Genomic DNA, 18,371 nt, shown 5'->3' with positions numbered 1-18,371 from the left:
TGTATTTAGTCCAGAGGTCATGAAAACCATGTCATGAATTTTCTTGTTTTGCAACTTACCAAGAGTTGGAGTGTATGTGAGAACTTAAATTTATTTCACCTGAGAGATTTCTGTATTCATTAATTTTTTTCTGCTCATCTTTTTTGAGTTGAAGCAGACACTTTTGGGACAAACTAGATGCCTCATGCTATCATGCATCAGTTAGGGTTCAGCAATATTTGATTCAAAACTGATGTCTGCTTAGGTTTCTCATTAGATCTGAACAACTGTACCTACCCTATGTCAATGAGGTGAAATGGCTCACTTCTTTTCAAGTCTGATTTTTCTAAATAAAAGCCTGAAAAAGCTTCACCGTGAACTGACAGCTGCTTATTTTTAGTCACAAATATGTCACATTATGTCAAAGATGGTGTCATTTTTTAAAATAAAGGCAATAATTGGCCTTTGTTGCACTGTGGCTGTGTCACTTCCTGCAATATTTCACATTGTCCACAGTGGAGAAATACAAAAAACCATAATGTTGATGTTATGTTTGATGTTTTCTTTTTGGATGAACTTAGGTGTAAGTGCTTGCTAATGCTATGCATTTTAAGCTTTGTGGCTAATTCATAATAAAATCCAGTCTTATTATATGCTGAGCATGAAGAAAATATTTGTATAAGCAGTACTTTATTTTTCTACACTCAAAAACATATTTAAGCCCAAAATATGGAATCTGGAAGTATATGGAAGTATATTTTTCTTAAAAGAATAATCTTTTGAATAAATAAACTTTTGATTTTATATATTTCATTTGCACTCAGGATGTTGCGGGTAAACTGCTGTTTTTTGAACAAATCCTGGACCTAGCCAGCAGCCATGGTACCATGAGAGACAGCTACCATGCTTCCAAAGCAACCAGGCTTTGCTAGCTGGCCGGTTTGAAGGTCATTTAGAGCCTCGCAAACCAAACATTGACCACCTGTTTCATGTTTCCTGTGAAAATGATATATTTCTTCATCTTGACATCTCATTGGATCTTCTTCTTCATTTGGCTTCTCCCTTTCCCTTTGCCTCCATATCTCTCTATATCTCTCTGTATGACCTCCTTCCCTACATCCATGAATCCTCTGTCTCTAACTTTGTCTCCAAAACACTTAACCTGAGCATCTAATCCTCTCCCAAAGAAAATCTAAACATTTTCAAATCTGTCACTTCCAGTTTTGCCTCTTTTTATTGGCTAGACAATATAAATCTTGTATCTCCACCCCAAAAGAGACTGTTTAACTTTGAGGGTCGTAGACACTTTGTCAATTTGTCCACAAATGTGTCATATTTCTCTGGACAGGCATCAGTCAGGGGGCTTGCGTTATACCAGAAGTGACAATAACCATGATATTAGAAAATGAAATGCTGATTTGATGTTAACAATACAGTTATGATAATTATTGCTCTTATGCGCTGTTATACTCACAGAATCTCTCCCTACACTCGTATTATGAGTGTGAATCACTTGCAGAAATGAAAGCAAATAGACAATAAACAACATTAAAGATGACTCATCTGAGGAAAATGTTGTTTTCATGCAGTCTTTTGGCTACAAGAGAAAATCTGATATTCTGATATTGCCCTGCTAGCAGCTGTTGTTTGTTATGAGAAAACTGAATGAGTCTTGCTATTCTGCTGATCCTTAAACAGACTTAAGAGCTGCGTGTCTGCATAATTTAACCAACATCTGAAAGCTGAACTATGTGTTGAATATGTTGCAGTGCTATTGTGGGACTGGACAACCTGTGGTGGAAAGAAAGAAAAATACTTTATTTGTAAACTCTCAATAGACTACAATGTTCCTGTTTTTTGGATGAGCTTTAAAATTGAAAGGTTTTCATACTTCTATTACTCATAGTTACCAAGTAAATTTACAGGCACAATAAAACTGACTTACTTATTTCAAAAACGCAGATGTACACAAAAAGAGGTTACATGTCATGTGGAATTTAATAAACCCGACCATGTTTTGAACGTAAGATACAAAAGGCCTCACAAAAAGTTAACACATCTCTTTAAATGCACTTTATTCCTCATAAAACAAGTCTTCCCCTGAATATAATGGTAGATGAAATCAAACCAATCATGTGGAAATGGATTTGAAGGCCACAAAACCTTGCTAAACTGCACAATGTCGGCAATGAATTGGAAAAAAAAAAAATTAATCACATTTCCACTCAAAAAATTGATTTTCTTAAATGGAATATCACAGCTTTTAAATAAAGAATACATCCCTGATGCATTGTGTCTTTTTATTCACCGGCTTTCGTTTTCTGTTAAATATACTGGGCATGCAGTGGTTTCTAGTACTTTTATAAAAGCCTCATACAAAACGTACTATTCAATAGCCTTGCCAGCAAGATCTTATTGCCTGTCAAGTATATTTATGCAGTACATTTTAAAACTCTCCTCCGCCAACTAAAATCATTTCATCTTTGCATAAAATCCAAATAATTGGTGAATGGCATGACCCAACAAATGAACCTCAAGCATTTGATGGTTGATGTGAAAGCCCAAGGGGGAGCCTGCTTTTCTAGCTGGTTTCTACCTCTGGCTGGCTGGCCCTGCTTCCCGATAAAGGTCCACATCCTCTCGCTTATCAACCTCGCGACGCAGTGGCTTTTTTGACAAGCCAGTCTCTTTTCACCAATTATTTCACCCATTACAGATCATGCCGTGCCCGGCCCCACCCTGTGCACTCAGTATCTGGAATTAAGATCAGTCTGAACATACAGGAAATACTTTGTGGCTGTATTACAGTCAATAAAAAGCAGAGATACTACAAAAGCCGTCATAATCTGCTGTTATTTATTTGGAAAAGCAGAGAATAAATATTACAGGACCATAAATTGTTGCACTGGATGTCATTAGCCGTATTGTCTCCAAGCAGTTAATTCTCAGTTTGAACCTTATCAAATGAAAGCAATTTTCCTTCCTCCAGACTTGAAACGGCCTTATTTTCATTTACTGCAACTCAAACTTTCCAAGCATCTCAAAGCAATTCTCTAAATGCAGCTGCCACGCTGTGATAACAATAACACACCCAGTAGTGCTACTGAGCAACTTCTCCGCCAGTGAATTATCCAATTACCATCATAACAAAGTCAATTAGCAAAATGAGGATATTCATCTAATAATGAAAGAACAACACTTTATAAAATCACCTATAAGCTCCAGAGAGTGGGGCTGATGACTGTAGTTAAGATACTGGTTGTGAATAATGGATTCTATCTGATAAACAGTGCGGGAGACTTAATGAATAACGATTCGTTGATGCCTTTCATTGCATCATTTCACAATAACTTAGAAAGCTTCATCCCCCTTGCAAATATCTGTAACGTTAACATGTTTATCGCTGGGGAAGAAATCGATAATAAATAAATACACATGCACATCTCCCCCCAAAGGATTTGTGTAATTTCTTTAACTAAATTAAATAGCTGACAGAAGAAATACCCGGGGAGTCAATCTTCAATTCTTCTTTATTACTAAAATCTCACGTACACGTTTGGCTTTTCTTTCCCTAAAATAAATAAATAAATAAATAAAAAATCTTCTTGTCCGACGTGAATGATTCTTAAATGTATTTCCAGATGGACACTAATGCTGCATACAGAGGAGGAAAAATAGAGTATATCTCGATCAAACCTTTACTGAAAAGAAACGCCTTTGATGCCGTGATTATACACAGGTCACACAATGGATAAAATGGAATGAATGGATGTATTGATGTGAGGGGAGATGAAAGAAGAGGTCAAACGGATGAAAGAACAAGCGTCCTGCATTCAGCATAGCTTTACATTTATCTAGGACATTCAGGGTACATCTCCTTTTTTACTTTATGAATTCCTAAGCAGCTTTAATTGCCGTTGTAACTGCGCAAAGTGCCCTTAAAATACAGCTTCATCTGGAGGAACAAAAGCACCCTTTAGCCCACAAATGTACATACATGCATGGCTCCGTGGCCTTGACTGCTTACACGAAGCAGTCTTTATTAAATTCAAACTCTTTCTGACTGAGACATGACGGGAACATCAGAGCAAATTCGCTCTTTTAAAAAAATGTAAGCGGAATAATTATGTTTCTTACAGAGCACTGAGTGCAGCTGGATGTGAGTTATGCCATGGAAATATTGCCAATATCCACCATTATATAAATTCTCTCTCATTGATCACCAAAGTGGCCACTGGAGAGCAACTTTCAATGCCACACAAGGCAGAAGGCCTCTCAGGGCTACATGGGTGCTGAGGGAGGGAGGGTGGCGGGGGGGCAAAGAGCTATATTTATTTGACTTCATTCGGCCTGTCTTAATGCAGCGAGCCCCAAGGACTGCACCACAAAACAATTAGCCTGGATTTCAGAAAGCAATCAGCACGCCACCTTGTCTAATGCAACCGCTTCATACATTGACAGTCTGTATAAAGTGGGTGTTATTGAAAGCTTTGTGTTCACGTTAGCTTTCGCCTCAGTGCATTTATGAATCAATTTTTGCCCATAAAAGAAGCTTTAACACTTAAGCTATTTTAGTGGAAATGCATTATGTAAGTTGTCAAATGTACGAGAGGCCCGGTAACGATTCAGGCTCTTCAGAATGAATAGCCGGCCCCCATTTTTATAATGGTCCTTTTGAAAATGTCTGGCTGAGTGCGTGTGTTTGCTATTAAGATGTTGTCAATCATTTTTCCACTGAAATCTAATCCATGGAAAATAATTTCACATTTTAAAAAAACGAGAAAAAAATAAGAGTGAAGATTAAAAGTTAATTACGTCCTTAATTGTTTGCTGAGCGGCGCTGCGACAACACGCGACACTATAATACGGTTTTCATCAACAAAAGTGTGTTGCGCTGCTGACTTGGAGCATTTATGTTGGACGGGGATATGCGGGCTGTCGGAGCGTAAAGGATGAGCGCGAATAGACAACAAGCCACATCATACACAAGGTTTAATTCCATCAATACACAACCAATTGTCCCAGATTGTTTGACCATTGATTTTGTTAATACCACTTGGAAAGTTGATGTGGCATTGCGCTGAGAGCCGAGAGAGACAGACCATTTCACTTTCATTTTTCTATCTCAAGCAGCGTGGAATAAAGTCTAAAAAGTAATGTTACACCCAAGGCACAGTGCTTTATAGAAGAGAGCAGCCTGTAATATGCAGTGCGAGCTTTATAGTGATTTACTTAACTCCTTGTAGAATGCAAGAGAGCCAAAATCACCAGTGATTTAGCTCAGTGTTTCATTACTCCCACCAAAGCCCTCAACAATAACACAGGGCATAATCTGCTGCCAATAACTCCAGGTGCTCTTAGTCAGATGGCTCCCTCTGGACCTGCAGGGAAGTAATACTCTGTTTAGAGGCTGGGGTGGAGAAGCTGCAAGGGATAGGTCAATAGTGTTTCTGGGGATAGAAAATCACCAGGGACTGACTTTTGAGTGTCTGCCGGTAACACTATTAGCTACATTATGGCTACTGCTGCCGCTAGGAGAGCTGTCATTTCCTTAATTAAGAGCACAGCGAGGGGCAAGAGGGAGAAGAGGCCACGGCAATCTCTCCGGGCCTCCCGCATTAAAGCCTGATTCCTCATCGCGCAAGGGCGGAGACCTTACAGGGGAGAAAAAAAATCTAGCTCATTCGTTATTCTGCCACAAAGTGGAATTATGGAGTTAGGGAATTACGTCGGAGGTGGGGCCAAACAGAAAGGATTTTACACCTCAGCAGTTCTGCGACTTGTTCTGAGGCCATGTTTAAGCCAGAAGCAGATGAGGAAGATCTCAAAGGACAGACAAAGAGGAAGTGGATGCAAAAGAAGGCGACAAGTTATGTATGAAAACAACAGAAAACAGTGCACTTCAGTTTGTAGGAGAATGCCTGCAGTTTGTGATGAACGGGTGAGGAATATGCATGTAAACAATGCTTAAAGCAGCGAGGGTCGTGTGCGCCAACACTTACGCTCTCACTCATGGCCACAGGTCCTCACCAAAAGGCTCTCTGACATGAGAGTGCTCTGCTTCGCCTCTTACCTGTCTCTCCCTTGATGCTGGAGTGGGGATGGAAGCGGCACAAGCACAAGAGGGACCAGAGGGAGGTAAATTGGTGAGAAGAGGCAATGCCCATTTCAAAGGTCAAGAAGGAGAGATGGTGTGATGACGAGAGGAAGCAGGAGAAGGGAGAGGAGGAGAAGAAAAAGAAGGGGAAAAGAGGGCTTTTGTGTTGCATCCTCACAGGGGACTCGGGACACTTTGCACATGAGCACATCTGTTATGGAGCGTCCTCCTCATTCCCAAAGCAATGTCAACCTGATTAGCTCAGGGTTGAAAGAGGCAAATAACAATCTAAATTATTCTTCATCCTTTTAAGGCCATCAGTAAAGGAGGGACGCTGCGATGAAGACTAGTCTTAGAGAGCTGTAAGCCTTTTAGGAGATGCCTGCTTCACTATTGCTCCTCCTCTTAAATTACTTAAATGATATTTGCTGTAAATAGGATTCTCCCGCCTGCAGCCTGCAAGCCAGTGATGAAAAACGGCCTTCCTTGCACTCAGTATCATACCACTATACTTTGTTTTTATAGACAACCCCACATAGTAAACCTACAGCTCTTCAAAGTGAAGCTAAAACATTTTAAAGCAAAAAAATTGCAATAAATAAATAGAGACTTGAGCTGTTTATTGTGAACTATTTCAGCTTCTCTGTTTTTTATCATGTGAAACGAATAAATCTGGATTTTAAGTCACTGGTTGAACAAAACAAGACATTTAAACCTTAATTTCTGTGATGACTCCTTTTTTACTATTTGCTGACCAATAAATTAGCAACTGGAAACAACCTTTAGCTGCGGCCTTGTCTTTGACTTTAAAGTAAACTGAGGGGAGTAAATAACAAAAACTTTGACGCATCCCACTTAAAGAGCTTCAAACTTGTATCTTCACACTACGATCGGGTTAAGAGGAGGATTTTGTTTTTTTAAACCTGCATCTGGTAAACTGCAGGACATATAGAAGTAGCCGGTGGGGTGTGAGCCCAATCCAGCGTGGTGTGTATGAGTTGTGTGTGCACGTGTGGGGGGCTAGACACCCACATGTCATGCCTGACACATCAGCCTCGGCCCCCCAGGCTATCTGGCGCTAATGCTGCCTATGTCCCACTTTCTACCCCTTGCCCCTCAATGCCTCCTCTCCTCCTCCCCCACTCCTCACCCGTTTCTTCTGTCATAGAGCTATAATAACAATGGATCACAGCAGCGCTGCAGCACAGGCTCAATCACCACAGGATAACATCAGGTGATACGGGCTGCACAAAAGTATATCTTACCTCCACTGAACCTGAGCTAAACGGAGTTTATCTAGAAATGAGTTTATCTGGCCAAAGTATTAGTTCTTACTGTATTGCCCTGTTGTGGCCATATTTGCAGAGCTGAGTGGGTACAGGTGGAAACAAGCAAATAATCATACAGCTAAAAGGCACCCCACCCCAGCCCACCACTCCCAGCACATTATTCTGGTGGAGCAGACAAATAGTGGAAGGAGGGACGTCAGGAAATAGTATTGCTTTGAAGTCCATAACTCTGTTCTGGAGGAAAGAAGCATCACAGTGTTATTCCTCATCCTCAGATATAAAGGAAAAAAAACATAATAACTTCTCGATAGCCTGGATCTCCACTGCCCTATACTAGCTCTCCCCCTTCGCCCGCCCACACCCCTGCCTCATCCACCATACACCCACTTCTCCTGCCTCAATCTTTGGTTTCAAAGGAAGCGAATCAGCCAGAAGGACAGAAGGTTATGCATTAGTACTGGTCATTGCTCAAAGAGCGAGCGTTATAAATAATAAAGGCTTGTGAAGGACACAGGGGCTCTGGGATGCATCTCTAGTTCACGCCACACAAGTCAAAGACAAGACTGTAATTTCTATTCCGAAAATGTGACCCTTGCAGCTTCAATTACATCTCAACAGCACAAACCGTGTCCATGCCAGGAGATGTGATGCCTCTTTGTTAGCTCTACATGAAAGGCTTAGAGATATTGGTTATGGAGTGGATGCTACACATGCATGGTTTGTTTTGTTTTTTTGAAAATTATTTCCCAACTTAAAGAACGTGGATAACTAAAATAAATGCATACTCAAATTCAATTTATTTTCTCCCCAGATGCCCACCTATAGATCTTGTAATCTAGTCAATCTTCTCAACTTTAAGCCAACAAAGAATGGGGGAGAATTAAACTGGCAGATATTTTGAAGTTCTACATTTTGCTCAAAGTCATTTCTGCATAAACAAGCATCAGAAACGTGATGACCTTTGCTGCTGCTCGTAGCAAAAACAAGAAGTCCGCCTTGTGCTCATCCCCCCTCCCTGTCCTCCTCGCCATGCACTGATTGTGTTGCGCTAGCCACGGGCTCTGCGGGCACATTAGCCAATGTATTACACCTGCTTTACAGGCATGCATTAAGCTTGTTTTAGAGTTTGCGCAGACAGCTGAAATCCCCATAATGAGATCCACCTCCCGGGGAGAGACTTGTTCCCTGTCGGCCTCCTTTATCCACTCTTATTTACTCAGCGTGGCCCATTCAACGGCGGGTTTGCGCCACTTTATTACTTAACCTCGCCACACAACGTTACGAGGCTCTTTGCATCAGCAAGCTGCCTTTCGCACCATGCATTCCGCTCGCTAAGCTGATTACACAAAAATAATAAGAACCCGTGCCTCGAGCGGTGTGCGCTTGTGCACGCCCCTTTGTGTGATTATATGTGTGCATGAAAGAGATTTTTTTACACAACACAGTTGTTTTGTCTCATAGCTGCAAAATATATCTAGCACCAAGTATGGAAGCATTCAGAGAAACAAGGTCCGATCTACAAATCCAGTTGAAAACATTATTCTGGGTTGTTTTCTAAGAATTCTTGAAAGAGGATTCACCTCTGTTCGCTATTTATTCATTTTAATTGTCATATTTTCATATGTCCACTACACTGAGAAACACTTTTCCATCAAAAGGACCTAAAATACATTTCAAAATGCCAACTTCAATTTCAGTGACAATTACAAGCATTTAACAATCAAGTAAAATTATGAATTTGGGGCAAAATGTCGTCAAATTCAAAATATGTGAAGCTGACATCATGAAAAGGTTAAAGAGAAAAGCTGATGAAACCTTTGACTTGCAAAATGTGATTAAAATAGGAGTACTACAATATCTGTAATGACACAAATCAATATTCAGTGGATACGATTTCTTTCCTGGATTCAAATTAGATTTGTCTGAGGGGCTCTATGGATGGAAAACATGAATCAGAGAACTGTGAGATGCGTTCTTTGAGTTTCTTGGAGATAACAGATACATTAAAATTCTTTAAAAAGTAGTTAAAATGAAATTACATCAAATGGATATGTTTACCTATGATGCTGTAAATAAGCTGTATCTTAAGGTTATCTGATTACTGTCTTAATGGTCTGATTTTACCGTTATAAAAAAAGTGCATCATCAATAGGTTTGAGGATTAATCCATTATCTTTCGTAACATGAGGAATGAACAAAATGCAGAAAAAAAGGTGTTCTGGAAGAAAAACACCCTTTTAAAAATATTTTCATGCTTAATTTAATTTCATTGCATTTACTAAATGTTTACTCATATTTGCCTCCTACCTGACTTGACGCCCTGTCAAAGAAGCTTCGAGTGTGGCTTCATTTTTTTTTGTGTAAATGTTATTTTTGGAAATAGGCGTCCAAATTACAGCTCAGCGACTAGAATGGAAAAACATCTCAAGGAGAAATTACGATGTTCTTCCTTTTTACTTTAAAAGTGAACATATCAGAAATGGCACCGTTCAGTATGTTTTATAAGACAAAGTAACAACTTCCTGTGTTTCCTGTGTCTGCAAGTAGCAGCAACAGCTGCAACCATAACCAAGCTGGATGTGAATTCCCTACTTTAGTTTTGGATTATTCCTAAATCATCCCTTTGCTGGAATCAACACTTGACTATAGGCTGCTTCACACTGTCTTTTTTAACATAAGAAGGTTGCCCTCAGTTATGATGGCCAGTGTTGTTAATCGAGCAGATTGGACCTCTTTCAGTTAGCTGAGACTGTTTCGTTTTGGTTGATGTTTTTGAGTATAAGTGTTAAACTGTACAGAATTGAGCCCAAGTGATTTATCACAGATTTGCTGATTCTAGTTATCCAACAATGCCACTGTCTAACTAAAGTATACTGAAGTATACTATAATTTTCCTTTCTCAATATACATTTAAAGATGTTTCTATGAAAATCACATTTTTCAAAAGTCCACTAGCGGTCGAACTTTAGTCCAGATGAAATTAGCATCAGTAATCCAGAGTCCAATCTGATTATAGATGGGAACGAAAACACCCAACAGCACGCTGGTGCGTTACAGCAGACGTACCGTTCGGGTTGGACTTTCTGTTCCGAATGACCTCCAGCGCTGGGAATCAATGAAGATTCATTTTGTTCTTTTGGGGAGGGGGGCGTGCCTCTAGGTGACCTTTGTGAAAATGTTCCACCATTTTGCCAGAATCCGTATAAGTGCAGACCATTTCATGTAGACAGTAAGTGTATGAAATGAGTGCTCCTGTCGTTCCAGCCTGGCTCTCTTTGACAGCATGATGATAGAAGCGTCACATCCTTGGGAGAGTAAATGCAAACTGACAAGAGATGAGCCTTTGGTTGCTGAATATAATACCGAATTGTGCTCTGAGTGTCTTATTATCTTGTCTGTTGATGTCTGAAAGGGGGAGATTTGCTTGAGAAGAGAAGACAGAAACTGTACGCATCCAACACCATCTCGTCCTCTGGAAAAAAAAAAAAAAAAGATTGCTTGCCCTACTAACCACAGCTTTCCCACCTAATGTCCACTTCTACTTGGAATAAATACAAGGCAGCAGGATGTTTGTGGTGCCTCGTAGCCCCTGTTACCTGAAGTGGAAGACTATTTGCACAGGCAAGCTTTTAGGAGGAGAACGACCCTTTCACAACTGCAGTAAGCATGTGGTGGGTGTAGAAGATGGACAATTTACTGTAGACAAACATGACCGCTACTGTCATTGTCTCCCCCTGACTTCTTCTGGCACAAACTCTTTTAAACACTATTAAGGCTACAATGCAAAAGTCATACACGAGGCCTACGGGAAAGAAAAGTTAGCTTTTTGTCGTCCTTACAAATATAAAAACACATAAATGGCACATGTAACCACATCTCAGTGCAGACGCTCATTAACATTGATACTCAGAGATGCAAAAGCTGTTGTTATCAACAGTCTTCCCCCCACCCCCACCCCCCAAAAAACAGCAAACAAACAAAAAAAACCATCTTGTATAACCTGGAGTCTGTCACTATATTTCAAACTGTTTGAATCATGAATCGAAAGACTCGGTTAAATTACAGGGGAACAAATGAAGTCTCAACATGATTTACATTCCCTTGAAACTATTAGTGCACCGTCTATTCGTGCACGGCTGTCAATCAAAAAACTGGAGCAATTCTGTCAGGGATTTTTTCAAAATAAGAGGCGTAAAACAGAACAAAGTCGTATTTTCTTGTGAATGTGAGGAATGAAAGTATGCCATTATCTCGCTTCCTCGCCACACAGAGTTGAAAAACATAAGAAAACCATTGAAAAATATAAGGCTGAGTTTAAAGGCCTGTCTCAAGGTTGGAGCATTTATAATCATAATAGAATAGTGAATTGGAGCCTTAATACAATCTCTCTGCAGCCATGAGAGCTCCCTGCAAACACGGGTATAAGCAAATGTAGCTCATAATGACAACAAAAGCTGTAGTTATGAATTACTGGTGAAGATCTTTCTCTCTTTAAACTATTCATCCACTCAAAATTGGTCAAATTTGTCACCTTTTAAGAAATTAAGTTAAACAGTCTAGTTTATTTAAACCTTTCTGGGCACATGTCTTAGGCTAAGATGACTTGGGAGAAACATCAGAGATGTTGCTATGAATCTTAATGGCAAATACCAAAAAAGAATTACTTAAAAACTAAAAAATACCAAAAAGTTACATTTGCAGGAGCATAAATTACCACCACACCATGCCTTTCCTTTTCAGTCCTGAAGCGTTTCAAGAAAGAAAGATGCTGATTCTCTTCTTCCTCTCCAACCCCTCACCCCTACCCTCACCCCCACTCTTTACACTTTCTCCCTCACAGCAGAGGACATGAGTACGCCACTTCTCCTCGCCATTCCCTGACAGGTCGTGTGGGCAGCGGTTCCCAAACTCAACCTGCTGCTGGCACAGCCCAGGGCTCTGCCACCGGGCAGAGAGGAAACGTCTCCCCGAAATTCACAAGTTAAAGAAGAGCGGCTCCGACTAGACACATGTCCGATGACGACAGACCGTCAGCAAACATCAAGCAGTGCTCCAGGAATTGCTGGATCTATTGCATGTTTTTTTCTAAGCATTTGCTCCATTAACAAAGCAAATTAATAGCATCAAATAAATATATTAAAAAAAACCTAGCAATGCATCTGATTATATTTTGGTGTACACACGTGAGAGAAAAAGACAAATAAAAAGCAGTGAGAGGACTCAGAACTGATCAGAAAGGAAGAAAAAAGGAGAAACTTGATGCTTATTAAACCAAATTGCAACACTTTTGAGACAAATCCTGCAGAACGCAGTCCTTGTTTAGAAGACTAGCCTCGGGTTATTCTTGAAATAAGGATTTAAAAGACAACCAAACTCTCTCAGATTGGGTCTGAGAGTAAAATTTGGCTCGCCCTCCTCCAAATTTATATTTTGTTTCATTCACAAATATTTGGCCACATCACTCTATAGGCATGCTGCTATACTTTCTTCCACACCCCCCTCCAACACTCACACACACACACACATTCAGATAGAGACACACATATTCAACATATTAACGCCTCTTTTTAAAAAAAAGTTGCACTGTTTACTGCACCAGAAAAAGCAATTACATATCAAAATCACTCACACACAAACCCACTTCCACAAATACAGAGACAGCCTAACTTCCAGACCATCAAAAGCTGAGGAGAAGTTTGGATAAATATTCAGTGCCAACATCTGAAGCCATTAGAGGAGAATTTTGTCACTTGCTTTCTTCCACATCAAGAAAAAGGAAAAAGAAAGAATATAATAAACTAATATTAAAATAAAGATAAAAAAGGTTAAATACTAAGATGATGAGATAATCAGCTTTTTAAATCCTTCAGATGTGTTTCTAGAACATTTTAAAAGGTCTTTTGCAAAAAAAGAATCAAGCAGAATAAATAAACTCCATAATATAATCATTTAATATGTGAAGATGGATAAAACTCACAAATATGGATAAAAGTACATTATTCCCATTGAATTCTGTAATCTCAATTTGCCTCTGTGTGACAGAAAAAATAATAATAGATCTTCAAATATTCAGATAATAAAAGCAATGATGAAAAACAAAAGTTTAGAGCTAATTTTCATTTTTCATTACAAATTATAATTAGAAAACTAGCTAAAATGATTATTTCTGTCATTATGCTTATTGATTTATAACGAGGCTCGGTGATTGAGTTTAAAAAAAAAAAGCACACACTTATCTAAACACAGCCCAAACAGTCTCAACAGTCAATTAATGAGATAACTGCAGAAATAATGAGCATGCTGACTGAGAAATTGTCTAATTTTGAACACAATTCCCAACTTCTAGACTAAAAACAAGCAGCATTAAAAAAAATAAAAGTCTCAGCAATTATGCAGACGCTGTGATTTTATATGTGATGTGCTAAGAATTAATACAATAATTTGGGGAAGAATGCATGTTATAATTAGGATCAGTTGCATAAAATTCATTATTGTTTAAATTATAAATAATCAAGAGTTTCTCCATTTAGATTAAGGATGAACTGTATTACATTATCAGACACTCTCAGAGATGTGAAGTTGAAGTGAAAGCAAAAAATATTCTAACTGGAAAAAATTAGTCAGTTTGAGATCAACTTTTTAATTGATCTTATAATAGAAGAGACCCATAAAACGCTGCTTTCATAAAATACACAACAATATTAAATACTTTTTCCCTCCAATCATAACTTATTCAGGACTAACATGCAATAAAATAAAAATATACTGCAGCTTAAATACTTGTGCACATTTTCTGAAGTCTATAGGTGAATGAATTCTATTAACACTAATTTAACCATTAACAAATCTAAGCACTTGCTCGTTGCTGCACTTAGTTTGCCGCTGCTGACACCTGTCCCAGCACTGGAAGCCCTCTGCTTGTACCAGTTCTCACCCAGACCTCATCCAGCAGCTTTGTGGAGGAGAACGGACAGACGTGAGGTGTAAGTTGACTTACCGTAAAGCTTGTTGGGAGTGCCCTCTCTGTCCGTGGCCTCGGAGGGCAAGAGCAGGGACTCGTCGTTCAGATCGCTGTCTGGGGTGGCCGCTTTGTCGTCCGCCCGGAGTTCTGCCACGCTCATGTCGCTGCGCAGGGAGAGCAGCGGCTTGCTCAGCTGCCCTGTAATCATCGGATCCTGGAGGGAGCTGAAAGCCCAGGTGGGAAACAGGGAGGAGAGGGGGGGGGAAAAAAAGAGAAAATGCCCCTGGTTAGATGTGCTTCGTGGTCTCACCCTCACCGGCTCCTTCTCTATGCCTCTACTCACTCTCTCTCTACCCAGCTTCTCCTTTCTATGGCTCACTCATCACTCTCCCTCTCTCTCCTGCTCCCTCCCTCTCCAGCTCTCTCTTTTATCTGAGGCTGGTGCTACCCCGCTGATACTGCCGGCTGCTGCCTGGTGAAGAAGTGTTACGGATCGCGTGGCTTTGCCATTATACCCTGCAGTCCTAAAACGGTGATACATCCATCTCCAAGGGCTCATTACTACCTGACATGTGCCTCATCTTCAGCAAACACTAAGCTGACAGCAGTCTACAAAGAGGTCCATGGGCTGTGCGCTGATAAATAAATGAAATAAATCTAATTCTACATCTAAAAGGAACATATGAGCGACAGTACACACCGCTGATTATATCAATTTTCACATAGTTTGCGACAACAGATGAGATTAAGGGTGACACCGCGCAGCAGAGTGGGACAACGTGAACTTAAGGCCTGATCTAAACAAGAGATGAAGTCGCCGATGTTCCCAAATTTTTATCTCAATTATTATCTTTTCTTTTTCTTTTGTCAGCACTTCAAAACAAGAATGAGAAGCATCAACGTGATGCGATTAAAGTATTAGCCTAAACTGAGGAAAATACACAGTGTGCTAAAAATACATAATTTAACGGCAGCACTTGCGCCTATTTAAGTCTGTTTTTTGTTTTCATTTTATGGAAAACTTTCTTAAAAAGGAAAAACTTCTCTTACCAAGACAAAGCTCCAGCAGAAAAGATGGGAAAAAGTGTTTAAGGAAAGTCCAAATGTTGAAAAGAGTCAAAGCAGCTAAAACCTGCTAAAACCACCACAGCACAGGGACTGGCTATTGCATGCTTTCTACTGAACCAGAAGCAGCCTCCTCAACCTTCCTGCATTTGAATGGCCACCACAGGTTCAAGCCTGAGGTAGCTTCCTAAGACAAACCCTGGAGATGTCACCTCCTCCCTCCCTCTCTCTCCCTCTCTTGTTCACACACACACACACGCACTCTCCCTCCGTCTCTGTCCCTTCCTCCTTGTGTCTTCGCACTGGAAAGCTCCTCAGACAGCGTTCATCCCACCTCAGGCTCTGAGGCGCAGACACGGAGCAGCAGGACTACGGCCTTCTTTCTTATTTATGAATCGAGTACAACCTAAATACGTCTGAGCAAAGGACAGGTGACCATGCGGCTCATACAGGCGCAGAAAAGGAAAAAAAGAAGCCTTATCTCACCCCCTGCACCCATCAGCAACCCCCACAACGTCTATTAGGGTGGTCAATGAATTCCTACCCAGAGGGGCCTTTTTAATGTGCTCATCACGAGAATCTGCCTTCTTTGATATGACACATGATAATCTATGAAAATGTTAATCAATAGGGGTAGTTTAGGCTGTCGTTAAAAAAATGTGAGCCGACTGGTCAATACTCATATCCCCGGTAACAATGTCACTAGTCATCAGGGCTTCATTTGTGCAGCACTTAAATGTGGGACACTGCGCATCAATGCACCTCTCGGCCCGCCGAGGTAAACACATTTTCCCCTCTGTCTGAGCTTGGCCGCACTCTGCATGCATGTGGGTCCACCCCCCCAACCTCCACCTCCTAGCTCCTCTCCTTTGAGTTGCTTGATAGGTCCACTGGAGGGCAAAATTAATACCTAATTGAATCTTGCAGTCATCAAAATAATCAATAGTTTTTTATTATTTATTCTTCACAGTCTGTTGACTGTTTGAAAGCTCAGAGGGACAGCGGAGAGCACAGGCAGCCCTGAAATTTCTACCGTTTCACAATGTAATTTTCACTGGGGCATGAGAGTTTGCAAGACCTATAAAAAATGAGAGCAGTGGTTTTTGTTAGGAGGTGGGGGGGGGGGGGGGGGGGGGGGGGGGAATAAAAGGAAAAATGGGAATCTTTGCCCCAGCAGCTACGATGAAAAATAGAATAAACAAGCTACTGACACTTCAGAGAAGGGCAGGGTCCTTTCTGTCCATCCCTCCATCTTTTTCCCTTTCCCTTTTTCTCCTTATTTCATCATATCAGGAGTGTGGCGCTACCTCTCTAATGCTGGCATTTCTCTTCCTGACAGACTCCAAACAAGTGCTGGGAATGAGATCAGAGCTCTAATCTTCCCCTGGCCTCTGAGGCTCCAGGATAAGGGGGCAACACATCTCTCACCATCTCACACAGCTGTTAATTACTTCAAAACAGCCAGCTTTGCTTTATTGCAGTCACTCCAACCAAAGTGCATGTTTTTAACTCGTTTAGGCTGAGTGAGTAATGAGATAACGCTAATCTTGTTACAATAATACATAATAAAAAAAGGGATATTTAAAAAGTTGACATCAGAAATTGCATTGCTGCTTCTAAGGATGTAACGGATTATCTTCATTATTATAAGTAGCCCTGAGACCTGTGATTAGCAATAACGTGAGCCACTGATGGCAAGAGCAGACATGGAGAGGCCAGAGAAGGTTTGTCTCCTCACCCAGTCTGGCCTCGGCTCGGGAACAGGTCGCAGAAACAAGAAAAAGCACTTGATGCCCCGCTCTTCGCCTCACGCTCACCAAAAGCCCTCAGTGGGTGGAGAATCGGTGGTTAGCAGAGCGTCCCGAGTGTCATCAGATATCCAAGCTTAGAGCTGGTGGTTTTACCAGTGCCGTTCCAGTGTGAGAGGTCACTGGGTGGCGGTCTTCAGCATGTGATCGAACACTCAAGGTGAACACTCAAGGTTCACGAAGAAAGAAAAGATAAATAAATAACACCCCGTGTAACTGTCATGGTATCATTTTATATTAATAAATGATCTCTGGTAGTTTTAAAGTATACCAAATTATATGTGACTCCAAAACCGCATTACTTTCTTATCAACAGGGGGAAAAAGCAACAAATGAAGATGTTTCAGAAACAGGAATAGTGTCAAATTAAAACTGAACAAAAAAGATGTTACATAGTTACTGTGTAATGACATAAACAAAGGTAGAAAGTCCATTTGAAAAGCAGCTGTCTGATGGTAGATTAGTTTGATTAGTTCAGCAAAAATTTGCTGATCAGAATTTTTAAATGTAAGAATTGTATCCTGTTGTTTGCTATACACAGATTGTGAGACATTTCAAATGTTCAACATATGCATGTATTTAAAAAGCTAGGGGTCGCCACAGCAGGTAGCTCCTTTTTACGCCGGATGCTCTTCCTGTCGCAACCCCAAAGAGGATTGTGTCTCCTCCTGGGATTAAACTGGGTCTCTTTCACTTATTAGGTGAACGTGTAATATACCCCACTGTGGGACCACTCAGTATTTCCTTGCAATTAATATTAAAGGAAATAAGTTAGAGATATTAGAGATAAACTGATGATGAAAATGATCATTAGTGGCAGCCATATGTCTCAAAACAAACTTTTCTCTCACAAAACCAGCCTTATGAAGTGAGACTGAAAAAACCCCGGAGATTAAATATTCTGTAATCTTCTGAAGCTCCTTTGTTTTTTTAAAAGTTGCATTGTGGAAGAAAAGTGCAAAAGAACCACACAGTCTGTTGAAACTTTAACAACTGTGGTTAATTTTGTACATATATAAATATTTAACCTCCTGAGACCCGAGCTCTTGTTTGGGATGCATTTTTAATTTCTCCTAGCTATTTGGGATTAGTTGAACCAGAAAAGTATCAAATCTAAATATTATGTTTGAACAATGGGCACACGCTACTTAAAAAATTACAAAACACTTTAT

The 18,371-nt window shown here is 40.3% G+C and overlaps 1 protein-coding gene across 2 annotated transcripts in view; it reads right to left on the bottom strand.

Annotated features, from left to right (window-relative positions):
* pou6f2 (POU class 6 homeobox 2) overlaps positions 1-17,296 on the bottom strand; it is a 72,457-nt gene extending 55,161 nt beyond the window's left edge. Inside the window, exons 1-2 of one of the 2 annotated variants that reach the window (XM_006795004.3) lie at positions 17,209-17,296; positions 14,363-14,550 (exon numbers count right to left, since the gene is read on the bottom strand). In XM_006795004.3, the coding sequence (XP_006795067.1) occupies positions 14,363-14,534 (172 nt within the window). In that variant the 5' untranslated portion in view covers positions 14,535-14,550; positions 17,209-17,296. Of the gene's footprint in view, positions 1-14,362; positions 14,551-15,376; positions 15,517-17,208 lie in introns of those variants that run through there. The other variant, XM_035909599.2, reaches the window with a different exon arrangement.
* Positions 17,297-18,371: the final 1,075 nt, after the last annotated feature.

The sequence above is a fragment of the Neolamprologus brichardi genome, chromosome 9 (assembly GCF_056152115.1).
Source record: "Neolamprologus brichardi isolate AB-2024 chromosome 9, ASM5615211v1, whole genome shotgun sequence".
In the NCBI taxonomy this organism is placed as follows: Eukaryota; Metazoa; Chordata; class Actinopteri; order Cichliformes; family Cichlidae; genus Neolamprologus; species Neolamprologus brichardi.
Note: the sequence above shows the minus strand (reverse complement) of the source record. Positions and strands in the feature narration are given on the sequence as shown.